Source organism: Falco cherrug, chromosome 1 (assembly GCF_023634085.1).
Source record: "Falco cherrug isolate bFalChe1 chromosome 1, bFalChe1.pri, whole genome shotgun sequence".
Classification (NCBI taxonomy): domain Eukaryota; kingdom Metazoa; phylum Chordata; class Aves; order Falconiformes; family Falconidae; genus Falco; species Falco cherrug.
The window spans coordinates 26,093,205-26,119,482 of NC_073697.1; the positions used below are offsets into that span (position 1 = coordinate 26,093,205).

General features: G+C 45.4%; 2 protein-coding genes across 6 annotated transcripts in view; one reads left to right on the forward strand and one right to left on the reverse strand.

Moving 5' to 3' along the window:
• The window catches only part of BMP2K (BMP2 inducible kinase), a 65,912-nt gene extending 53,095 nt beyond the window's left edge, over positions 1 to 12,817 (forward strand). For all 5 annotated transcript variants that reach the window (XM_055699191.1, XM_055699194.1, XM_055699201.1 and 2 more), the window contains exon 16: positions 7,238 to 12,817. In XM_055699191.1, coding sequence (XP_055555166.1) covers positions 7,238 to 8,670 — 1,433 coding nt within the window. In that variant the 3' untranslated portion in view covers positions 8,671 to 12,817. The remainder of the gene's footprint in view (positions 1 to 7,237) is intronic.
• Positions 10,929 to 22,223, reverse strand: PAQR3 (progestin and adipoQ receptor family member 3). Its single transcript, XM_055699218.1, has 7 exons — positions 21,873 to 22,223; positions 21,631 to 21,793; positions 20,255 to 20,410; positions 19,291 to 19,488; positions 17,730 to 17,820; positions 17,281 to 17,429; positions 10,929 to 16,806 (listed from the first exon to the last, which is right to left on the reverse strand). Exons 1-6 carry the CDS (start codon positions 22,055 to 22,057, stop codon positions 17,287 to 17,289), a joined length of 936 nt encoding a protein of 311 aa, XP_055555193.1. The 5' UTR covers positions 22,058 to 22,223; the 3' UTR covers positions 10,929 to 16,806; positions 17,281 to 17,286.
• Between the last annotated feature and the right edge of the window lie 4,055 nt (positions 22,224 to 26,278).

Here is a 26,278-nt window from a genome sequence, read left to right on the forward strand (position 1 = left end):
CAGTGGCCTTTTGTCACCTTATGTTTGTTTACACTATTTCTTTCTGGGGTTAAACTGGGCTAAATTCATTTTGCTTCCCTCAGTTCAATACTGGAATTCATAAAGTAATAAAAGATCTGAGGAAGCTCAAAATGGATGCGGATGGACTGTGTGAGAAGTGGAGATGTTGGGAAGCCTTGATTGAAAATTCTTGCGAGTGCTGACGTGCAGCTTGTCTGGTAGGCATTTCTCTCCTGTGGAGAGTCTCAGTGAGCTGCCTCTTGGCTTGCCTTGCTGGGATAAGGCTCTGGTTTAGGTCATCTATTTAACTGTTCTACTGAATGTTTGTAAAGCTCACCTTCTTCTGTACTGTACACCTGGTACTTCTTGAAGTCACTGCTGTTTTTTCTGACACATAGGTAAGCCCTTCCTAGTTGCTGCATGCGTGTTCGCTGTGCAGAGACTGGGGACAAAAGCAAGTTTAGTTCTGTAGCAGCTTCCTTTGGACTTCCAGACTTCCTGCACTCGACGACTTGGTAGTGTCTTTAAATGATCATTATAGGCATTTGTCTTGGAATAAGAGCAATTTTGCGGTGTGGTATGTAACTTGCTAGTCACAGCTGTGTGGGTCTGGCAGAAAACCAGCCAGCTGAGTGCCAGACAGCAGGACAGTGGAAATCATCTGGAGACTGGGATACACTACATCCTTGAAAGGACTCTGCTGCAATAGTGGATTATTAGCATTTGCTGTGTTACAGCAGAGAAGTGCATTCTTCTGGCATGAAGAAATGTGGGTGACTACTATTCATTTAGTTACTCTTTGGTATACTGCTTCTAACAGGGTTTCAAATCACTGCAAGTTTCTGTACCAGGGCTTTGGAGCCCACAGACTCCTGTGCGGTCTGGAGCCTTAAGTGAAACACGACTCACTACAATTTAGCAAGAAATTACAAACAGGAGAAGAGAAGCAACCAGAAGACCGAAGTGAACTTTCCTCCACAGCACTAGAACAGCTCATGCCATCAGGTCATGTTTCTTTGGCAACTGATGTTCTTGAATTGTTTGTTTAAAAGATGCCCAGACCTGCAACTTGATATGGCTGTTGTACAGTGTTCCAGACTGAGGTAACTTGACAATTAAAATAAGTTCATATCATTATTTGTACTCACCGACAAAACTGTTTATTCTGTAATATTTCCTTGGCTCTGGTTTCAGGTATTCATACTACTTACTGAATACAGGTTCAGGATCTTTCCCTGTGTCAAGATAACCTTTAGACTTTAGCTTCTCCAGATAACAATTCCAAAGTAACTTGAACTTATTAACCCATCACAGAATAAATGGTATGTGTGGGCTGTGCAGTGGCGTGCTTTTTGTGTCCAAAGTGATTCAGTGTTTTTTAAAAAAAATTCCTCCCCCACCCCTGTCTTAAAGCAATGATGGTCACTTTTCATCTTTTTTTTCTTTATAACATGCGTCATCCTGTAGACTAACTATTTGAAATAATATCTAAGCAGTAGATGCCAGGCAAAAGTGTGGTGTTCTCCCATTTTTGTTCTTGAAAATAAAGGTGGTAAGCAGTGTAAATCCATTACGATATTCAGCAGCTGCTGCTCTGGCTGTTGTCAAAGGAATAGCGCAGATTTAGTTGCAGCATGCCGGTAATCCTTGGGCCTGACATGTGGCAAATCGTTCTGAAATTATGGTGGCAGTATGTTACCAATTCAAAGAAAGCTTAAAGCTCTTATGCCCCACTCTTTTGCCACCCCCGCAATACCCTAAAATGATGAACCAGCAGAAGGCATGTAATTACTGCAGTTGTTAGAGGGAATTCATCCTCTGATAATCGGATGTCTGGAAAAAGAACATCAGAACAGAAAATTTCCTTTAAGATTGGGATCTTCTTATACGATTAAAGATGTTCCACCTGGCTCACATTTGAGCAAAGAACAATTGTCTCCTACAAGATGCAAACCTGATTAGAAGTGTAGTAATCTGAACAGTACATTACAAACAGATGTTACTGAACATTTTGCAGCATTTTTTTGTAAATATGTATCTGAAGAGTCTCTGCAGCAGTTTAGGTTGAGAAGATTGCATGAAATCAACAACAGAACGCTTCATTTTTGAAACCTATTTGACCAGAGCATTAAATTGTCATTAACCAGGGAGCTTTCCCTTTTGGGGCAATTGTTTCTATTTGTAGAACTCTTGGTATTTATTTAGTTTGCGAACTTCTTTAGGAGTGAAAGAGGGGGAACTCCAGTGCAGAAAAACAAAATATTGAGCTAATGGGTTGAAAACAGATCTATGGAGGATATTTTTTTGTTCTTGGGTTTGGGTTTGGCGCTAGTCTGCTACAGTTTTCTCTCTCTTGCTGGTACTAAACCAAAGACCTGCAGGTGGGAAGGTGCGTGCAGAGATGGTTTCTTCCATGAGGTTTGGCTATGTTAGACTATAAAGTGTTTAAGACTAGTATTATAGACTAATGTCTGCTTGGAGCAGATGGCTCTGTTACAACACGTTGACATAAAATGAAGAATAAAGCAAGATATTTGTTCTTTTCTGAAAGGTACAAATGCATGAGCAGTGAAGTCACCGTTCTGGAAATACTTCAGAAATAAAAGTGCTTTCTTAAAAACTGTCTAGCAGGAGCAGTTGCTGCTCTCTGTCATGAGATGCGTGCCACTTGCTTTCCTGTTGCAGTTGTGCATGTAGGGTCATAGATGCTGGTTCTGAAATTTTAGTAATATTCAGCTGCTAATGTAGCTTGTGAACTGTGATAGTTCTGAGTCTGTGTGCAATACAGTAACTTAAATTTCCTGCTGTGATAAGAAGTAATATTCATAACTCTGGCAAGGCAATAAGGAATTGTCTCAGGGCTGAAGAGCTAGAAATTCAGAAACCCTGTTCAGAAGTAATTTGTAGTGTAATGAAGGGTTCGAAGCTGATGAGCTAATAGGCAGTTACTTCTCTGGTGCTGTGACTATAGAAAAATACAGCTGGAGAAATAAATACGCTTATAATACCTTTGAGTGCCTCAGAATAGAGATACTTCAGAAAATGTTTTCTCACGTGCAGAGACAGACATTTACAAATAAACAGGCTCAAGCTTCCTTTTCCTGCATGCTTCTTCATTCTTATCACAAATAGTCTTGTGGGCTGTATTCAGTCTGTGATGGCTTAGCTCCATTGCCCGTAGTAGAACAAGGGGCTACAAAACTGTCTAGTACCCAGATTACTGTGGAAAGTATTGTAAAAATGAGCAAATACAAATTTTCAATGCTCTTGATAGCTATTCAAGCACCTTCCATGTCACTGCCTCTGTCAATGAGTAATGTGCTCAGTTTCCTCAGAGAGTGGTTCAGAGCCCTTAAGTATGTGAATGAAACACCTAGCTTCATACATAGCAAGAGCAGTCTCTGTATTTGCTACAGAACACGAATCTCCAGCAAGTGGGATTGCTCAACGGGTTGTTCCTGACTTCATCCCAGTTTTTCTAGAGGTGATAGTCATTAAACTTGAGAAAGGAAGTCTAGGATGCTTGTATAAATTCCTTAAAAAACTAGGTTGTCTGGATGACTGATTCCCAAAATCATTTGCTCTGTGTATCGTCAGCAAGAATAACAGCTATTGGTGGGTCTGCTAAGAGATGTTGGAGTGGCTAGTGCACCAGTACCAATACACTGAGTATGGTTTGGGAGGCTGCTTCCAGTGTTTTGCTATGTGTTGTCGAGTCCTGTTTGATGAATCTTTGTCCAGAGAGGTCAGCTACTGAGACCTAAACGTTATGCAGCTTAAAATACATGTTCAGCAAGTCAGAAGCTGTTCAGAGGTGGGGCTTTTTTGTTTTGTTGGTGTTCTTTGCAGTTTGTTTTCCAGTGAGTGTGACTGTGGCAGCAATTAACAAATAATATTAAAACCTATTGGGAAGTCAGGTTTATTAGATATATATTACATATACTGTAGTTTGGTTCCTGTATTTTTTTTTTTTAAAAATGCTTTATAAACTGTTTTCTGCAAGTGGAAATTATGTACAAAGGTATAATGCTCCTTGGGAGCGTGAACTTGTGGATATCAGCATACATTAAAGGTTTGGGTTTTTTGTTGTATAAATGGTGTCAACATCTAACCTAGAAATATTTCCTTTTCTTTTAAATCTAATTGCATTTATATTAACATTAGTGTTTCAGTAAATATTGAAACAGCAGGATTTGGAAGATAGGGGGTTATACAGTGCAATGTGAAGGCTGTACCTCTGGGAAATCTAAAATAAGCAGCCAAATAATCCAGATTCTAATTTAGTGGGTAAAGCAAATACGTAGTATTTAAAATTACAGTAGATAAGAAGCAATCTGACACCAGAAGCAAAGAAGAAACAGCTCAAAGCTGTAATCACCTGATGGTTTTAGTCATTCTGGTCATCTTGTGTTTAAATCCATACATAAAATATATTGCTGCAGAGTTTTTATTGTTATTTTAAGTGTAACTGCAAAAGAGAAAAATGACCACCGGATGAAGAAATTGGCTGTTAATTTTAAAAAAGGAAGAAACTGTTCTTGTAAAACTTAATATTCTGGTCTAAACTGGAGCTTAGAAGGAAAAGTCTGAAGTGGCCTGAAAGTTGCATGCTAACTTCTGTGTGAAAGAATAAATGACTTGTGAAATTTTGTGTGTTACAAGAGCAAGAGAGTTGTGAGTTGGATTCTGGCTGAAATTTTTTTTTTTTGAGAAATAACTGGTGCGCACATCCATCCCCAGCTTTTTCAGTCATGTGAACACATGGAGTTGAGACCTCAGCGATTGTTTAACAAAGCCATAAATGGAAGCTGTTAATTTTGGTTAGGTGAGAGGGTCAGCAATCTAGTGCAGTGCTTGGAGTAGAGCTTGTTAGTAACTTCTTTAATGAGGACCAACCCCTGTCCCCAGGTTTGTGTCAGATACTGGAGATGTAAGAACTTTGTACCCAGCACTTGGGCTGTACTGTGGTGTGCAGTGTCTCACTAGTGAGGGCTGTCAAGTAGGGCGTGTGGACACTCCCAGCTGGGTACAAATGACCTCAGCGTGGCCATGAGGCAAGAAACACCATCGGTTTTACTGTTCTTCTGGCCCTCATCTGAAGGTTGGTGCCCAGACAAGATTCAGCCTGGAGTGACAGTAAACTAGCCTTATTTCAAAGCATTGCACGCAAATTTGTGGTCGTTGCTCTGTGTCTGCAAAGAGGTGAATTATTGCTGTTATTAGTGTTACATGTTCAATTATACATCCTTAAAGCAGCGTGGCTGCTGTGTGATCCGTGTCCTAGAGAAAAGCACATCTCAAGAGCAAATAAGCTTTTCCCAGCTGAGACCAACTGTTTTGCTTTTCCTTCTACTCATTCTCTTAAAATAGAAGTCTTGACAAAACATCTCCGTGCAGCAGTGGGGCTCTGCCATGGGCAGAAACTTGTTTTGTGTAAGTGTGTGCCATACCAGTGGCACTATGCAGGCTTACCCTGGACTCCATGCTCTTGCCATGTGTTTTGTTTCCTGATGCAAAGTTTTTGCTGCTCCCAGTAATTCTAAGCCAACTGCCCCATGAAGGAGTCATCAGTGAATTCTTCCTTTAGCTCTAGTTGTCAGATAATTAATAGCGGGGATGAAGGTGTCGGAGTAAAATGAATAGATATCTTTCTCATGGAGCAACTGAGCTGACAGATCCTATTTAGAAACAAACATGAAAACACTTCTCTCTAACATAAGCAATAGGTTTTTTTGCCTGAATTGCTATGCTGGAAGTCAGAAGGGACCGCATGTGGAGCTTCAGTGTTGCTAGAGGAAAAGACATTCTCTAAGCATAGGTTTGACATGCTAAGGGAGGTATTTCTTTTTAAAAGAAAAAATAAAGCTCTCCCGTGTTGCTGTCCCAGTGTGTGCTTTGTTGGCATTATTCATGGGGAAGGCCCTGGTGGAGAGAGGCTGTTTCTGCTGAAACCATGGGGGAGTGCTTGGGCAGACCTTTTCAAACGCCCAAATAGCAGTGACCGTCAGACTTGATCCTCAGTGGGATTTAGGAGTCCACATCATGGTTTTGGTCTGGACTGGGAGGAGGGAGGGAGCATTTTCAACCAAGATACCTGTTGGAAAACACCTTTGTCCCTGCCTCTCTATTTCCATATAGTTATGTCAGCCGATTATCTTGTGGTCTCCCATAGGGACTGTTGGTTTCCCTTTGTATGGCTCAAAACACACTAGTGAGGCAAAACCCCCCAAGCCCTGTACCTCTGTGTGGCTGTTGGCAGGCTCCAAGGTCCACTTCACCAACTCCCTACACGAGCTGAAGCCCTTGAGGGCAGGACAGAGATTATGACCTTGGATAATCTTCCCTGCAGCTTGTACAGGAACAAACTTCTCTGTTGTCCGGTCCCTGATTTTTATAGACCTTAGAGGAACCTGATTATCTTGAGGATGTTGGGTTGGATTGTCTTGTGCTATGAAAGCTTGGGGGAGAGGAAGGACTGGGAACTAACAGGGTGTCATGCACTCGTTTCCCTTTTGAAACTGTGTTGAATTGCCATGTGTCTCACTGCACAGTAAAAACTTTTGTACGGTGGGTTCATGAAGAACCTCAAAAAGCACCTGAAGGGGTACGTGTGAGCAAGGTGCATTTGCTTTTCTGGCATACAGCACTGCACACACAGTAGACGGGCGATACGCCAGCGGAGTGGAGCCCTCTGAGGTCTGTTGTTGCTGTAATACGGTACCCAAGATTGGAAATGAATTGCCTGAATTTGCTAAATGCTTTTCTTTTGTCTGTGCTGACTGTTTTCAGACTGGAGCACTCGGTTTGTCAGAGCAGACTGTCAAAGCAGAAGTGCTTCAAGAAATAGGCAGTCTGCTTTAAAAAAGAAAAGTAAATTAAAATCTTTCAAGCACGCTGGTTCCCATTTCCCTGGACAGGAGCAGCTACATGATGAGTGTATTTGAAAAGCTGGCACTAGAGATCACCTGGTCCATTGGTCCCTCCTCCACACCCCCGAAATACTAGTATTTCCAGACATCTTGGGTTGGAGGAGTAAAGCTAGAAGATCTGCCTATTAATCAATTTTATGAGTGTTGTTTGAAATGCCACAACAGATCTTCAGCTCATTAACCTCAGTAAGTGCAGAATATCTGTTTGCATCAACTCTTGGTATGAGTGGCTATGGCATGTGGGGAATAATTGTTGACTTCAAGAGTGTATTTCAAGTTTTGTTTTGCATTTTTCTTCGGACCTGCAGGTTCCCCTGGAAAACAGGCGGATAACTCGGCCAGCAATCAAAGAAATAACTTAGGGACCCCAACTAAGGCTGGAAAACTGAGCCATGCTTTTAGAGATCCCCGGACAGGGAGGAAAACTGCAGACGGACAAGTGACAAAAGGTGGCGATGACTCAGAGAGTGATTTTGAGTCTGATCCTCCTTCTCCCAAGAGCAGTGAGGAAGAAGAAGAACAGGAGGATGAAGAAGTCTTGCAAGGAGAGAATGGAGACTTCAATGATGACAATGACACAGAACCAGAGAATTTAGGCCACCGACCTCTCCTCATGGACTCTGAGGAAGAGGTGGAGGAAGAGGAGGAAGAGAAGCAAAGTTCTGATTCCGATTCTGATCGTACCAAGCAAAAATCTGCAGAAGGCCTCCTGAGCAGGAGGTTCAGAGATGGTGTGGGCAGCAGTGAAATCAGAGAACCTAGTTCAATGCATACATCCTTGTCTGAGGTGCCAAGTACGGTAATCAAGGTGAACCCTGGCCAAGAATTTGATGTGTTTGGGGCAGTGCCCTTTTTCCCTCTGCAGCCTCAGGCAAGAGAGAAGATGGACAAAGATGTCTCTTCTCAGATGGCTTTTCCCAGCCTGAACCAAGAACAGGATGATTTCGATGTTTTCACAAAAGCCCCCTTCAGCAAAAAGGCGTCTCAGCAGGATGGCCAGGTGGCGGGAACTGAGCCTCTGCTCTCCCCCACCTCTCCCCGGAGCGTCGATATTTTTGGCTGTACCCCGTTTCAGCCTTCCCTTCTCCCCAAGACTGGTGGGAGTAAAGAGGACCTGTTTGGGCTGGTTCCTTTTGAAGAGATCACAGGGAGTCAGCAGCAGAAGGTGAAGCAGCAGCGTAACCTGCAGAAACTCTCTTCCCGCCAGAGGCGCATGAAACAGGAGGTCTCGAAGAACAACGGAAAGCGCCACCATGGCACCCCAACCACCACGAAGAAGGCGTTGAAACCGAGCTACCGCACCCCTGAGAGAGCCCGCAGGCACAAGAAAGTGGGCCGCAGGGACTCGCAGAGCAGCAACGAGTTCCTGACTATCTCAGACTCCAAAGAGAACATAAGCGTTGCATTGACTGACAGCAAAGATCGAACCAACCCTCTGCAGACAGATGAGAGTCTGCTGGATCCTTTCGGAGCCAAACCCTTCCACCCTCCGGACTTGATGCGGCATCCCCAGCATCAAGGGTTTGGTGACAGCTGCGGGGATCACAGCGCGGTAGTAGTGGCTGGTAGACCTAGGCAGAGCTCCTTGCACGGAGCCATTCACGGCAGCGATGGGCTGAAAACAGATGACTTTGGTGCAGTACCCTTCACGGAACTGGTTGTGCAGAGTGCGCAGAGCCAGCAGCAACAGGCGCTAGAGTTAGATCCCTTTGGAGCAGCTCCGTTTCCTTCCAAACAGTAAATGCTTCCAATGGGTGCCCCCCCACCTCCATCTCTCTGAGTTACTTAATACAAGTTTTAAGTAGTGGAGTAATTTATCTAGTTGAATTGACAGGAGCCTGGGTTGTACAGTTTGTTCAAGTTCAAGACTGCATGGCCAGCTTGCACGATGAAATTTTGAATGATGGCAAAATTTTACTGGGTTTTTATTTTAGGAGAAAAATAGAAAAAAACAAACCAAGAGCATCATTGTGTTATGACAGATGGCTCCTAGAATGAAAAGAGAAAGCAGATATGAATCATTGTCTGTCAGTGACTTTGGGCCCTGGGAACATACTGTCATTCTGCACTGTTGTGTTGCCTTTTCAGTCCTCTGATGTGGTGAGATGGAGGGAGGGAGGGGGGGTGGGCAGAGATCACGTGAAAAATGTTTTCCAGGTGTACAGGTAGGCTAATGGAACTGTCTCAGTTGCAGCAGACCTAAGAACCAAAAAATGTACTAATATCCAGGTTGATCTGCTGGAAATAATCAAGTCTTGGTTTCCTAGGTGAAAACTGCCTTTACTAATCATAAAAATACAGAAGCCAAGTCCTCAAGGGGCTGTGGCCCAGAGTTCCAGAGCACAGCTATGGCTTGGGACCTGGTAGACATCTATGGAGCTGCAGAGATGAAAGGCAGATTATTTTTTTTGTGTGCCTAAACATTCAATTTTTTTTTTTAATTATTTTTACAGTAAGTGCCATTAATGTAAAATAGCAAACTGGAAGCTTAGAGTTAAAACTAAAGATACAGAGAATATAATGGTTTGTGAGATGAAAAGCTTGATTGTAGGGGAGTAAACCAGCAGGGATGCAGTCAGTGTTTGCACACTTTGAAGACTACTCAGTACGCTGGGGAGAGAGGCTGGTTTACACGAGGAAATTATTTGGCACATACAGAGTATTTCAGATGACTTGTACAGTTGACTGTGAGGTGCAACCATCAGATTTATTTGATTACAAATTGGGATTTGTGTCTGAAAATACCTTTTCTTTTCCTCGTGGATTTTTACTGCAAAGAAAATGTGTATTCTCTCAAACCTCTTGTTTTTTAAAACAATAATAATTTTATGAAATTACTGTAACCTAATGTTCTTGATTTCTGATGAATCTATTATTATACTTAAGTGTATTTTATAAGAAAGTTTTGCTAAATGCACTGAGCTTTGAAGAGACTTCTCTGAACCCAGATTTGTTTCAGAATGGAAGCAGTAAGCAGCAGGTAGCTCGCTGCCGTACCAGTACGCTGCATTTCACACCACGAAGCCTTACAGGCAGGACTCCTGGCCTGCTGCACAGTACCTCGGAGACACTGGGTGCACAAGCTGCGGCTAAAAGCCTGGGAGTGTGCGGTGCCGGTAGGTGATGGGAAGGTGATGTGAACAGGCTTGTTGAGGACAAGATTTCATTGCCTGTTGTAGAAGTACGTGCTGTGTGTAGGTGGGGCAGCTTCTCTGCTGCCTTGCTGCTTGTGCCAAGCTGTGTACACCGTCTGCAGAGCAAGTACAACGCAGAACGGTCCAGTTGGTCTGCCTTTTTTCCATGGTGGTCCTAAAGAGGAGGTGGAAGGAGGTAGTTCCTCTGCTTGTCTCAACTTTATACCCTGCTCTACTGAATGCTGATGAGTAGATAATTAGATGTTCACATATTGAGGACGTGTTTGTGGATGTGTGTCCCCATGTCCCCCCTTTTTGCAGGAGATGAAGTGAAATATTCAAGGTTGTGCTTCCCACCGCCCAGCAAAGTCTCCTGCTGGTTACACAGTCATCCAAAGATCTGTGGGGGTGGTGGTGGGATCCCTTACAGTATTTGTTGAAAACAACAGATTAGAACCAAGTCACTTGACTCATATGGGGGCTGGTTTGATGAAACACTCCCTTGTTACATGTGAGGTTGCTTCCCTTAGTCCTGGAATTTGAAAGTAGTTCATCCATATCCGTACACCTTCATTACATGTATCTTCCTTGTTTGCATTTTTCTCACAGGGTGAAACAGCTGTGCTTGGTTAAGTGTGCCTTTTCCAGGCTTAGAAATGAAGCTCTTAGGAAGTTATGAGAAGAAGTGTTTCAACTCTGTTTGCACAGGAGTTTCCTAGGCTTTATGACTAGTGTTCTCACCTGGGGTTTTTTTGTGCCAAAGACTGTAAGAAGTGCACACCAAGTTTTGTAGCATTTTCTGATACTCAGGTTATCCATCTTTTTTGGTTGGTGTTTTGTGGTTGGTTCCCCCGCCCCCCCCCCCCCCCCCCCCCGTGTGTACTTATGAGCTGCCTTCCTACAGTTTCCTTCTGAACTGTTACTTACCTGCCTGAAGAGCTTTTGGAACAGAGCGATATGACAAATGGGGCAGGTCAGTGGAAACAAAATGAGAATAAAACAGGCAACTGACCCATGCTTTAGAATGTGGCTAGTGCTTGCTGAAGCCACGTGGCTGCTGCTTTCCTGGGTGGAAAAGCAACTTGAGGGCTTGCTTGGCCATGTGGTGCCCGAGGACAGCGTTAACAAAACACCTGAGTCTGGAGCTGAGCTCCACTGCCTGAAAGGAGAGTGGTTTTGGACACCGAGGGAAAAGGCTATGCATCTCTGCATTGGCAGACTTAGCCTAAATATTCAGGTGAATTAGGAACAGAAGAAAGCGTGTTAGGCTTTTGTCTGTTTACCCCGAGACTTCGGGCTGAGGAGCACTACAGGTTTTCCTTGTGTGGCAGATCGGCTTGTTTTTTTGGCAGATGGCCTGTAAGTGGTTATATTAACGGTACAGGGAAGCTGGAGTGAGGTTGTACACAGAAACTGAGAGACAAGATAAAAGCGAACTGTAAACCCAAGTTACTCTCAAACTGGCATAATGATGCCCCTGGCTGCATGTGAGTTACAGCCGATGATACTTGCTTTCTAATGGCCTTAATAATAATAAAAATTTTTTTATTTTACTTATGAAACAGGTTTTTGTGTAAATGTACCTTTTTTTTTAAGAAGTTATCCTTTCTTGTGACTGAGAAGACACAAGTATGCCTCGCTAAGTTGACTTTGCGTGGTATATATTGTTTATACACAACTAAACCCAAGTTTGGGTTTAATGTCAGCGAAGATCCACTGTTCAGCAGAGGATATGTGGTACTGTTGGGGAATGTGGTATCCTTTTGCCTTCGTTTGGTATGTGTGCGTGCTTATGTGTGTGCTTGCCATGGAGAGTATCGTGACCTTGCCTGAAATACGGGAAAGACCTTGCTGCAACAAACACGTACTATACTGTCTGCGAAGACAATAATGGCAAGGTAAGGAGCTGACGCTTTCAACTGAAGATACCAGTTGATTTTTTTACAGCTTTTCTTTCAGCATGTTGACTGAACTGTAGGCCTTTTAGAATCAGCTGCTTGAGAGATTCTGTCAAAAGGTACTAAGAAGCCCTTAATGGTTGTGGTCATTGAAAGAAAAATAAGCTAGGCGTGTTTCTCTGCAGATTCTCAAATGGCCTTGAGATGTGCGCAGTTGCTTTGGTTGACCTGCGTAATGTGGGACCCGTGAAAACCAGCTTTGGAGGAAAGAACTCCTAATCATTCTGAGCGTCCCAGTTAGTAAAACCAAGTACTGTGAAAATAAGTCGATATATTTGCTACTGTGAGAATTAAGAGTTTATCTGGAGTTTTTTTATACTATATTGTGTATTTTTATATATGAAAAGTATATATAAAATATACACACGCTCGCACACATCACGTATCTCTTGGGAGTTGCTGTGTTTTTAGTAACAGAGCAGCCACACTTGCTTTCATGCAACTTGAAGTGAGTATGAGTGAAAGTTGCAAAAGAAAAAAAGCAGTGTGAAGGGTGGCTGCTGCGTTACTTTTCTGTAGTGCTTATTTCGAAAGGAAAATCAAGGAAATTGTGTGTATAGCTAAATTTGTGACTAAGGCACCGCCTAATATTAAAGAGCATAAAAACTACTTTAAAATTGCTGGCATTCAGCTTTTAAGTGCACTTTCCTGAACTACACTTCCATTTCTTGTTAGACTTCAAGTTTCTAAAGCTTTTTTGTGTACCACTAAAGAGAGAACTTTTAACTTTTTTGTGAAACTGATGTACGTCATAAAATACTTGCAGTTGTTAAATAAACAAACGTGGTAACAGTGACTTTGCAGATCTCCTTAAACATTGCATTATTAAGTATTCACAGTTAGGCTTTAATTTACTCACTGTAAGCAGTGCTGCTCCTGCCAATTGCTTTGTGTAGCTGTAGGCTCCTGTCACTCTTAAAAATGTTTTGAAATACTTGTACTTGCTGCCCAGTCGTCTGTCTTTTGTCCAGCTTGTTAAAAACCAGTTGATCATGCACTATTTTCAGTTCCTTAGGTTCAGTGCTACTCTTGAAAGCCTTGCTGCAGAACAGTTTCGAAAGGATGCATTCCGGTTCATAGGTGGTAACTGAAGTGTGGCCCCTTTTTCTATAGCCAAGATGTTAAGTACAGTTCCCAGCGCTACCTCCATGGACATAGTTCTGCACCTAATCCTCTAGACATATTTTTAATGTGATTAGACCCCTTCAGGCAATTGCTTACCAGACGAGGTTTTTTGAATGCTGCTGGTATTGATTTTACTCTTAAGTAAGCTTAAGCGTAAATGGTCAAGAAAAGATGGAGCAGCAGCTGGACTCAAGTTACTAAATTGTAGCTTATGTCCTGCCTGTTCTGGCCTCTGCCTATTGCCTGCTTCAATCTCATTTTGTTAAAAGCAAATCCACAAGGAAATACAGTTTAACTGGAGGCTTCAGCTTAAAATGAAAACGAACAACTGTGGCTGTTAAAATTCTTGCTTTAAACAGTTTTTCATGGATTATGAGGTCTTTCAATCTGCACGCTGTCCGTACTTTAAAGGCCTGGCAGAGAGCAAGCGGGAAAGGACTTGGGGCAATCCTGAGGGCTACTGGTAATAAATGGTCTGTGAGCGCTCACCACGTGCTGTGGGACAGGATGAGCACGGGCGCTGGTAATGGAGGGCGCAAAGGCATGCCTGCTGCAGGCTGCACGCGTAGGCAGGATACATGTACCGTCAGAGCTTTTCTGCCTGTGCCATCTGCGATGGAGGGTCGGTTTGTTTTCAGCCTCTGTGGGTACAAAAGCAGTTAAAATCTTCTGGCTGCATTTTTTTCTTTTGTTTGTGCAGCGTAACTGCTAGCACTTCATTTCTTATCACTGGTTTTTGCATGCGGCTGAACTGCTTCTATTAGGGCAACGGTTCATTTTACAACACTGAGGTGGGACAGAGAACTGTTGTTTCAGTTGAAGCAGTCAGGCTCAACCTGTCCTTCTTTGGCTTAGGCCACAGCAACAGAGAAGGCCAGAGCTCTTAAGATACAAACAGGGCCTGGCCCTGTTTTTATCTAGAGACTAAAGGCGAGAGGTTGCAAAGCTGAGTTCATGAGTAGATTCATCTGGAGGTGCTCCTCTAAAAACACGTTTAGAACACAAAGTACTGATAGTAAAATATACTACCCAGTGCTGGTGTGGTGCAGTTTCCAACACCTGCCCCTGCCCATCCGTGCTGTGTTTTGTTAAGTCAAGAGGCAGCTGCTCCCTGTACATTTAAAATGCAAGGGATGTGACAGAAGTTGCGTGGCTGGGCAATTCACATCTGCTGTTCCACTATGCGAGATGCAAGAATGGTATCTGTCCAAGTAAACATCCAATGAACTGAGATTTATTTACAGGTTCAGTATGTACATAAAAGATCACCATGCAGCTTTGATAAATTTTGTCAGGGTAATAAAAATGTACAGCTTTGCAGTCAATTTCCTTATCCAGTGAAAAATGCCAGAGTAGTTAAGAGTTTACATTAAAAAAAATACATTAGCAAACTATAACATTAGTAGGCTTTCAATACACACACATTCTCCAAGTAGTATTGTTCACATAACACTGGAAACAGGCTTTTAAAGCTGCAGGTTCCTTGTCAGGCTTCAGTAGTAGTAATTAGTGCACTTGAAACTTGCTTGGTTGTCAAGTTTAAAAAAATAAATAAAATAAAAAAAATCAGTGTCTACACTGAAAGGCTCAAAGGTCTGGGAGTTGAATCTTAAATGCAAAGTCAATTCTTTCCACCACTTGTCTCTGGAGTTGAAAAACCCCCATCCCATAACAACCTGCTGAACTTAACACTGTGAGCATTACTCTCCAGCACACCAGCAGAGAAGTTCACGTCCTGCCTTCTCCACCCCCGATGAGTGTGCAGGTGCCTGATGGTTTCTGTTGCTAGTCCATATGTCCTTGGCACAGCCCTAACGAGAAAGGCTGAGGGAGCTGGGCTCGTTCAGCCCGGGCAGCAGACAGCTTTGGGGGGACCTAAGAGCAGCCTGCCCACCCCACGGAGGGAACTGCAGGAAGCCAGCCTCTCCCCCGCTGCATCAGCTAAAATCCATCGGGTGAGAACCCTCTCTGAGGGAAGAGCCAATGGCATAGCATAGACAAGGCCAACAGTTTGTTAAGGGCTTCCCACGTGTTACACAGCTTTTACCATGGTCGCCCAAGGTTCTCCTACCCGCTGTGAGGCAGGGCGGTCTCTTCCTTGGCCTCAGGTGTAAGACAACTTGTCTGAAATCTTACAAGGCCCTTATTGGTGTGTATGAAGCTGGCTGTTGTCAGACGATCACAAAAAATGCGAGAAGATGCTGGGACACTATCGAAGGCCACGCTGCAGGTAACAAGGGGAAGTGTAGCAAGGTCAGCGAGGACAGTTCCTAATCTCAGAACAGCCTGTAGTCAAAGCAGAAATACTTGGGCTACCTTCTGCTTTCTAACGCTAGCCATACCAATGTAATCGGGTCCTTCAACAGCTCTGTTCCCAAGCTTTAGTCACTTGGGATTAAGTCGTAACTGCATCTTGAGGCAAGCAGAGGAATCTCCCAATGGCTAATGCTGACTAACACTTGATGGTGCAAAGCAGTAGCATTTGCTACTGCTGCTCAACTGAACTGTAAACACAAGTACAGCTGCTACACAGAAGTCACTTAAAAATGCTGATTCTAACCCAGAAATGCAAAGAATTCCAATCCTGTTTGAACAACTGGCACCCATTGAGGTTAATTATGCTGTGCTACAGCTATCTGATAACCTGTGCGTTTCATATCTCCCTAGCATTAAGTTTGTAGGAGATGGTTTCACAGCAGATTCTAAAACCCAAGGCAACCTTTTTACTGTGGCAAGCTTATGGCAATAAGTCATTTTCCGGAACAAAGTCTGCAAGTACATTATAATATGTCGCACGTTAAAAAGCCAAAGTTCAGTGACTTGAATCCCCGGCATGTTCATTGCTCGGGGTGTGTTAATTTCATCCTGATAAACAAATTTAACTAAAAAAAATTCCTAGTATCTCTACCCATTGCATGATAGTAACAAACGTAGTACTACTCCTGAAACATTTTTGAATACTAATTCCATATTACTGAAGGGATCTAGAGAAATTTCTTGAAGTAATGGTGCTATCCAGACTGGAGGAAGCAACTTTTAAGATCTGAAATGAAGATACAGCTCTGGTGGATGACGTGATCTTCCAGAAAAAGGAAAAGAGCTCATCCAGAAAAGTACAAGAGTCCACAAAATGCGGTTTTACATGTTACCATACCGAAGCTGAAGCGTAAGCATGTCATTCAAAGACTCTGAAGGACGCAGCACACTGTATCGCTGTGATTTAGATCCAAGACCAGGTCCCACAGTTATCACGGTTTTACAAGCACGCTGTCCGGAGTGGTTTCTTAATTATGCACTTACACAAAACCTAAAAACCTGGTATACAGGCCCATTAGCTCAGCAAGGGCACTTACTTTTGTTGTTAGTGTTTACCAATAAAAAAAAAATACTGCTGTGATCGGAACGCTGAGTTTTACAGCCCAGCTTTCCATTGCCCCACTCCAGGAAGACCCATTTGTACTTGATGGCAGAACATCAAGAATGCATCTCAGATCCTGGGCAATGCTGTTGGTTTTCTCAAAACTCGTAATAACATACTGTCCCAGTAAGCAGGTAACAGTCCAGCACTCAGAAAAGGAACTGCCTCAGTGCTTAACTCCATAGCTCAGCTTGTCAGGTAAGGTCCAGACCCGCAAAATCAGAAATTTCATCACAGCACCTCTGAAATACAGTGGGGAAACAAGTTTACTCGCTTACTATGCATGTGAAATCATCAGCTCTTACCTGATTTCCAAAAAAATGCAGATCAGTGTTTAGCAGGCTGAAAAGCTGACAAAAACCTGAGGAAAAGGCTGCTTGGGAACACATACTAATGACGGCTTGAGGCTATTAAAATTGTGAAACAGAGCTGAAAGGGATCTGGCAGACCTCTGTCCAGCCTGCTCTAAAACTCTGCTTGAGGGCATCGCAGCTTCACTGAGCTGAGCCTCATGCAACACAGCAGTGTGGATGAGCAGAGTGCTGGCATCAAGATCACTAGTTTTTTATTTACAGCAAGTATTACAGCAGTCAGTGTTTTCTTAGGGGAAGCTAATTAGGAAGGTTGACGGAAAGTGACGGCAAGTTAAACCCAGGATTATTTAACCCTATGCTTATTGTAATATCCTATTCCCACCAGTATGAAAATAGCCATACCTTCACTCACAAGTCTGTGTTATACTCAGGACAGGGCTTGCTGTGTCGATATTGCATGATGTACACGGTGGATTGATGCCACCAGTACAGCATCACCACTGCAAGGATATGCCATACTTGATGACTCGAGCCGAGGTAGTTCAGCTGTCCTGTAAGACAAGGGCAAGTGGTTAATCTGTGAAATTCAGCAGTAACTTGTGCAATGCAATCAGTCTCCTCCAAAGCTCAAGTATACACTGCATATCCTGGGAGGCAGTGAAAGTTCTTTAACGAACTCAGTCAGAGGTTGTCTGCCACCTTTTGATACAAATACACACAGCACTTGCATGAGAACACTTCACGGGGAATACAGTCAACCTGTTCTCTCACAGGAAGTTCAGGACTCACAAGGACTGACACTGCAGGAAGCTTAACTGCAGAAAAAAATCACCCAGAAGAGAATTTCATACCTGGGAAGTATCTTTCTGGAACTTTGGAAATATAGAAGAGAAAAGCTACAGCAGCGATGAAGTACATGACAACTACACGCGGAGCAAACTCCTGCAAAAGAAAAGGAAGCTCTCCTATTCTGTTAGGAGGTAAAAATAGAAAAGAAAAAAAAAGTCCCTAAAGATTAAAAAAAGAAAAAAGCAAAAAAGCATGACAAAACTGAATCTTACTTCGCTGTCTTTGTCATCTATGGACAAAATCCAACGAGGAACAACCGAATGGCAAAGTTTAGGAAAATCTGAATGGCAAGAAACTTGTTTTATCTCAACCTTTCTGCTTCAATACACAAACTACTTGGTGTTCCTGCACAGCCTGCGGCAGGCGTAAAATTTGTCAGCAAAAGGCCATCTTCCAATACCCAGATCTTATGCAGAATGACCAGGATAAGTGGGATTTCAGTGCAAAACCTCATTTACCGTTTGGGATTGCAGTTGCTAGAACCCAAGGCCACAGAAGCACTACGGACCGGATGGTAAATAATCAAGCAACCCATTCACAAGATGCTTTTTGTTTTCCTTAACATTTTTGTTACCAGAAGTGGAGCATTTTTCTGAGGTGTGGAAACACAGTGCGTACCATTCACACCATTCTGCCCTGCTAGAAGGAACTAAATGGGGGAAGACATTGGGGGACAACTACCATTTATTCGATTTGTAGAAGGCCAATGTTAAGTGCTTTGTCTAAGGACTACATATATTCATACATGTTGCACTTCCACGTTCAACGACAACTCTGGACAGGGCTAAACCATCACCCCAGGTGGCAGTCCTCCAGCAGGGCCCATCTAAGACCATTACTGCTCGCTATGAAAAACAAACATTTTCTTTAGCACAGTTAGGTCCCTGGGTAATTGCAATGATTTCTGGGGTGTTCCTATTGGGCCATACTTTACAGTCTTAGCTGTACTGTGCTGCTTGTTTTGGAGAGCATAATTCTAAGTGGTAAGACAAGAACAGCAAAATAGTTCAGTAACTTCACAGCGATGTTAAATAAGGGTTGCGTAAGAGACAGAGGGCTGAGTAGGCAAATACTGATTTTTGCTGCCAACCCAGGGAACAGAAGAGGAAGCAAATAACCATCCTGTCAGTGTCTGCTGGTTCCACTCTTTCCTTTCAAGCTGTGGAGGCGGACAGCCCAGAGCACTCGAGCAGCCTGACAGACTGCTTCCCGCTGCGCAGGCTCTTCGCTCCGACCCTCGCCCTGGGGTGAGCAAGGGCGTGGGCCACCTACACAGGCTACTCTGTCTCCCCAGCAGATACTCGGTCAGACCTGGACCCACTTTTCCTTCTCACGATGCAGTTTTAAATCAGTAAAGCAGATTTAATCTACTCAACCTGTTTACTGATTCTCAATGTATTTCTAAGTGTTTGCATTTGGATCGTGCCATCTGAAGGAATTCTGCGCTTAAAGAAATTTTAATTCCCACTGCTTCCCCCTCATTTCCTGAAGTGTAGGAGGACTGAAGGAAGATGACAAGAGAAAAGCCAAAGGGAAACTTATTTCCTTCTGGTTTTCTTTTACCTGTACAATAGATGCTCCTATGCCACCGTTGAGCCAAACCCAGTGGATGGTGGGAATGATTCCATATCCAGACACTGAGCAAAAGATGATGGAGCGCAGCCTGTGCCACTGTTGTGTGAGGTAACTGGGATGAATCTGAGCAAAAAATACTGCCAAGATCATTGCCAGCACAGTGATTAAATATACCTGACGCCAGTACTGAGAAAATAAAAAAAAAAAGAAACAAAAGCAAGTTCGTGAGCTTTCTCATCAAGTGTAAAAGTAAAATCTGGGTAGAAAGTTTACACTACTAAGCATAATGATACATCAAATCTCCCATCGCTGCTGCGAGTGCAAATGACGGGGTTTGAGTGAATGGACTTCTACTTATCAACTGACAGTGAGGGGAAGGGACTCTTATCACTCTGGTACACGGAGTACAACATCATTTTTATTCCGAGTGGTGCCTTGACCAAAAATTTTCAATATACTTCTGGCTCAGCAGACTTGTTCAACTCCCCCGATCGCTGTATCCATTGTAGGCATGGATGTAATCTGGGCCTTTAAAGGGAACTGATTTTACTTGTCCTCTACTAGATGAGAGAAGAGGAGCTTGTTTCTGCCTCATGTAAACTACCTTGTGGGAAACGGTTTGAATTACTTGTGATGGGGACACATCCCATAATCGGCCTCGTGCATGTGACAAAGGTAGGACCTGTAGAGTTTACCCTGCCTTCATATAAATGTAAGTATTTTTCTTGACACTTTTGCGATTGACAGCTTGGCAGGAAAATCTCAATTTGCCTATCACTTCAGCAAGTAAAGTTCTGCTGGTGTCAGAAGGAGTTTGTTTCAGTTTCCATCTCTGTCTCCCAGCTCATTTTCTATTTAGACACCCCCTATGAACCTCCTTCCTTCAGGGTGGAAACTACAACAACACGACCGCAGGAACTAAACGTGACGTGAACAAGTGCTTCAAACTTACATTATTGCAATAAAATGCATAAAACACGCCTGAGACATAGCAGCCCAGGATACCAATGGAAATTCCTGCATAATCTAATGCCATCCATCGCCGGCTGGTCTTCTCTGAGCGGTGACAACAGAAAAGATGATATCCTACTGAGCAAAGCATACAGACCTATACAAACATTCAAACAAGGATGCATTAATTTCTTAAAAATTAACAGGGAGTAGAGCAAGCTTAAACTCCGAAGCTTAGAGCATGCAATTAACCCTGCTGCGTGTTTTGCAGCGCAACCTCATGCAGTCAATTATGATTCCTGCCAGTAATCAACAGAAATTAACATAAGGTTCCCTGGCAGATGGAAGAAGGAACAGAAAATTTTGCAAGACATGATAACCCCCAGTTGCACAGCCAAGACAACCGGACTGTTGAGGCCTAGACCATGAGGCCAAGTGAGAGGCCAGCACGCAAGGGAGCAAGGCTGTGTCTGCACAAATACAGTGGGATGGTGGAATTCTGCTCGGCCAAACTACCACAAGCAGAAACCAAAGCCCAAATCTGCCCTGAGTGCCTAGCACCCACGTTACTTTACTGAGGGAACACACACAAAATTGAATTCCTATGCACAGGTCGCTCATTTGCTTCTAGGCTGGTGTCAAATTTTTTCCCTGATAAATATTTGTGTTTCTCTGCAACCCTCAGCAGGAGTAAGGAAAAGCACAGCAGCAGTGCCTTCCAAGCCAGCAAGGGAGTTTCCCCCACTTCTAGCTATGCAAAGGCATCCCGCACTTGTCAGGGAATACAAACAGCACACTTTGGCTCTTCACACTTTTTTAGGCACAGTGTACTTCAGCAGCTAAACGACGACACACTTGGAGCCTGCTGTCGAGAACAGATTTCATCTGACACAGAAGTTCTTGTTTAAAGCAGGTAAAAAGTTAAGATACAGGCCCTACTGCCCTTGCAGCCCAGCACCAGGCCATGGCTGATTTTCACGTTCGGGTTGGTGACCCTTTCCAGCAGCAATTGATGCTGTCTGGGAGCAACATCAGACCCTGCTGAACCCTGAAGCCCAGCTGAAGCTGTTAAATATGGCATTGGACTGTGTAGCTGTTTTTCACAGACTCTCTCCTGTGCCAGTTATGTTCAGTCCTCCTCTGTTGACTCCACATATTAAACAGGTCAAAATCAAGCCAACCACTGAGCTTGACGGTTACCTTTAAAAGCAAAGCAAGTTAAAACATGCTTCCTCAGGTCTGACCTTAGTCCACCTCGCTCTGCAATCCTACGCACACAACGCGTGAGCAGGATTTAACGCTCTCTTTCTCAAAGGTGGCAAAAGCTCCCTGGGCCGCTCTCAGACCCCTGCACCTCGGCAGGCCCCCAGCCCCTACCTGGAAGCAGAAGAGGCAGACGGAGCAAATGACGAAGTCCTCTCGGGAGGCGCCGGCGGCCGGCAGGACAGCCGTCAGGTCGTAGATGCCCAGGGTGAAGAAGAGGATGAAGCCGAGCAGGTGGCTCCAGATGTTGACGGTCTCGTTGGAGAGGATGAAGAGGCTGCGAGGAGACACAACGGGGCGGGGGTGAACCGGGGCTCGGCCCGCCGGGCCCGGGGCGGCGCAGCGGCTGCCCTCACCTCTTGAGGCAGAGGCGGGAGGGCAGGTAGGCCCGGTAGCCGTCGGTGATGTAAGGGTTGTCCTTCAAGAAGACGGGGATCTGCTCGTAGGTGTAGAGGCGGATGCCACGGGGCACCAGCACGGGCCAGTACTGGTAGCTCCCCAGCTCGATGTAGTGCGCGCTCCGCAGCAGCTTCTGGTGCATCCTGCCCGCCGCGCCGCCTCAGCGCCCCGCCGCCGCATCGGATCGGACCGCCCCGCCGCCCCCCGCTCCTCACGGGTCGCCGGCGGGGCCCTACCGCCCGGCCCTGCCCGCCCCACCGCCTCCCAGGGCCCGGCCAGCGCTGCCGGAGGGGCCCGGCCGCTGCCGCGTCGCCAGGTGATGGCGTCACCGCGCCGCGCCTGCGCGGGGCGGGCACCGGGCGGCCGCGCGGGGGCGCGCTGCCCCGCCGCCCCGTCCGCTCCGTGTCACCTCCGCGTCCCCTCCGTCGCCGGGGCCGCGGGCCGCCCCGTCCTCTCCGCGTCCTCGCCGCGGCCGGGGCCGCAGCCCGGCCGTGTCCCCTCGCCGGCTTTTCCCCCGCGCCGGCGCCCTCCCCGCGGCAGGGATGCAGGCGGAGGGGCGGGCGGCTGCGGGCCGGAGCGGGGCAGGTACCGGCGGGCGTTTCCCGAAGCCCGCCGCAGGAACCGGCCCCAGCAAGCGGCGGTCTGGCCCGGAGGCGGAAGGCCGCGCGTGCGGGGCGTCGCCGTGGGTGCCGGGGCCGGGTGCAGGCGGCCTGGCGGTCACGGCGTCGGGATCGCAATTACCGGGTGTGCGCTCGTAACGGGCCTGCGGGGAGCCGCTGCCGGTGACCGCCCCCTGTCCCAACAGCCGGTGTTCCCCCAGGGGAGGCGCGGCACCTCCGAGCAGCTTTGGGAGGAAGGCGTGTGGGGAATCCGCCGTGCCTCCCGCGCACACCTCAGCGTTCAAACGCTTCAAAGCGGGAGACCAGGGCCAGACGTGCCGAGGTAGAGATTGCCGAGGACTGTGGGTGCTTGTGGGAGTTGTGCTTGCACCTTGCAGCAGCAATCTCAGGTTGATGCAGATGACGAGTATTAGCGTTTTCGGGTTTTTTTGGTGTATTCTATGAAGTACCAACGTAAATCTTGGTAGCGAAGAAGACTTTTCCAATGGATTTGCTTTATGTAGATGGGAAAAGTTGTGGGTTGTTTTCCACTTGCTTTTAATTTTTTTCCTTTTGTTTCCTAATTAAAAAAAAAAAAGGGGGGGGGGGGGAAGAAGTAATTCACTAGGTATTATCTGGCTCTTGTTTTCAAAGTTGGAAACGTGTGCTGAATGTTAATCCTCGTTCACCTGCCCCTCCCCTCCAGTAACGCGCCATGCAGAATTCTTTGAAGGTCTTTTGTCTCGTTAAACAAAATGAGGAAGCCTTTCTCCGAGATGGTGTGACAAGTATGAACGATTTTCCCATGACAGAGAGATTTGTGTTGTGAAGTAAAAGATTCAGGGTGATGGGCATTTAAAATCAAGAATGACAGTAAAGACCAGGTGTTCGATGTAACCAGCTGTGCTACATCACCCCAAAATTTCCACAGTACACCATTTGGTTACCCAAATTACGTTGGTTTTGGTCAACAGGAGCTCTCAAATATTTCTACTAATCAATCATTCACTGAAATTTCTTACGGCAGTGTTCTGAAACCAGTATTCCCCCTGTCTCTGCAGACCTGCTGACAGTTCCTCATGCCTTCTCCCTCTTTCTCAGCTGTTCTTTGTGCTGGGTACGTTTTTCTCCTGCATGTACCAGAGGGCTTTGAAGAGTTACCCAGAGAAATCTTATTGACGACAGTAATTCAGCAGGCTTAGCTTTAGGAAACTTTGTGTTCTTAGCTTATGGGGATGTGTCTGAGGCATGTCTCTGAATGGTTCATTCCTATTTTACTTTCTTCCTTTCCATATGGCTTCTCTTTCTGTTTTTTCCCTTTACCCAAGCTTGCTATTAGTGAAATCAATAAGAAAAGTTTAGGAAAGATACACAGAGAAAATGCATGCCCAAAGAAGATGTGAAGGCATAGTTCTTCTGACGGGAGAGGAGAGAGCTGGATCGTACTGCTGGGTGTATTTAGTATGGAGCACAGGATATGCCTTCTGCGGTCGGCAGAGTTGCGTTAGGGACAGAGGAAAGCATGGGTGTAGAAAACAGCTTGTGGAGTGGTGCAGTGCTGAGAAGAGCTAAACTGGCTGATACATAGGAGGTGGCTTGGAGAGTCTCACAAGGGTCACAGGAGGACTGAGAATTCAGGTACCAGTTTCCCAGACACAAGATCTTAAGAGGCCACAAAGGTGTTTCCTGGTAGCTTGCTCAAAAGCGAAATAATTCATAGGCTGTTGATGTTTCTGTTCCGTGGTGGAGTAACAGTTCAGTTTCCAGCTGACCTGTATCAGCTGTGCTAAAAATAGGAAACAGTCCTGTTTTGGTCAACCTAGTGCAGTTGGAAGCTGAAGTCTCTGAACCAGACTACTGGGACCAAGCTAACAAGAATGATATCTACAGAGTGGCAATCTTTTTTTCCTAACAAATCGCTTTTCTCTTGGCAATGCTCGCTTGGGGAATGAGGGAGATAATATACATTTATGGAGACACATGCCTTTAAAGGAATAAGACTGTAGCTGCCACGTTGATTCAAGTGAGGGAACTCAGACTGTCCGAGGAGCCTCTCACTGCCAGCAGTGAAAGTGAGCTGGGGAAGTCACGTTCCTGCCAGCTCCCGCTGATAAACGAAGGGATTTATTGTTCGCTGGAGTATTGACTCGCTTTTGTCAAGCCAAATACCACTTGGAAAGTTGCTACCAAGTTAAAACCTCAATTAGTCTTAATTGTCCATTGAATCATTAGCTCACTGAGAATATTATACCTGGAAAAAACACTTTGTTTCTAAGCCCTGTGCAATTTAAGTGAAATCCCGAGTGCTTCAAAGAGTTCAGTCAGAAGGAATTGGAGCTGACAGCACTTATTTTTTTCTTTTTTTTTTTACTAAAAGAAGCTTTAATTGGCTGTTAAGTTAAAGCTTTGAAGCTTTGGTAGGAGAAGTGATATAGGTTAAATTAATAGGGAAAATTGAGGAACAATTAGGGCAGCTTTAAATTAATTACTTACGCTATTTATTTTGAGCTTATTGAACAATTGTGTTGTATGTGTAAGTGATTGAAATTAGCCATCTGTGTGAGATAGCTCTGACCTAAATTGACCTTGCTTGGGTAAGTAAGTAGCTTGCCCTAATTCCTACACTGTATCCCTCGTTTTACTGGCAGATAAGCTTAGTTGGGAGTAAAAATGAATGTGCCCGAGACGTTCCATGCTTTTCTATTGAATCGAAAATCACCTCAGCGGCCAGGGTGGGGGAAGGCTTGGAAGAGCTGGCTGAAGAGGTCAGGAAGGAGCTGGTGTTCCCCGTTAACCCTGGCTGCGCCCCGCTGAGCTCCCTGCTCTGCCTGCAGCCCCTGCCGCTGCTGCTCAGCCTCCCCTGCGAGGAAAACCGGGGAGGGAGCGGCAAGTTTACTTCAACTAACTGGTACCGGCTCTGTAATACCCACAGGATCTCGCTATGCCCTGCTCCATTCTACTATGGTTTTTTTCAGGCAGCAACAGGGGTAAATTACTCAGAAGAAGAATTATCCAAACAAAGCATTTCAGATGCTCATGACAGAATGGGAGCAAATAACCCCAAAAGGTTCAGCTTTGAAACTGAAAGGGTGAAAATGTTCTCGGTGATGATTTTTGAAGCACTGAAATATTTCCCCGCCCTGACTTTCCCTATTTCTAGCAGCCCGTGCTAGAACTGCGGGCGCTGCAGGAAGGTGGCCTGTTCCGGCCGGGGGTGGTAGGAGGACCGGGCTGTTCGCAGGTGGGCGGGGGGCTCCCCTCGGGCAGGGGGGCTCCCCACGGCGGGCTCCCCTCGGGCAGGCGGGTCCCCTCAGGCAGGGGCCTCCCCTCGGGCGGGCCGCTCCCGCGCCCACACGCCGCTCTCCCTCCAGGTGTCAGCCTGGCGCCATCTCCTCAGCGCCTCCCTCGTTAGCCGGGAGGGCCGCGGGTTCTCATCCCGGCACTGCCGCTCCTCGCCGACCCGTGGCAGTGCACGGCGGGTCGGTGCTGCTGTTCCTCAGGTAGCTCCGGCTCGGTGTTTGATCCTCTTCTTTGGAAGTGCTCCGCTTTTGTTTGTGGGGATCTGGCCTTTCATAACTCTGTTGCGAGCAAAGAACTGAGAGGTGCCCTGGGACTCCTCTTCCCGCTGTGGGAATCTGCTGCCGTGGGAGAGTCTGGCTTGCTCCGAGTTTTCCCAAAAAGACAGTTTAGTGCCCAAGAATGAAATCTGTCACCAGTCTGACCTTAGTTGAGAAAATATATATGGGAATGTTGGTCGAAGGAAT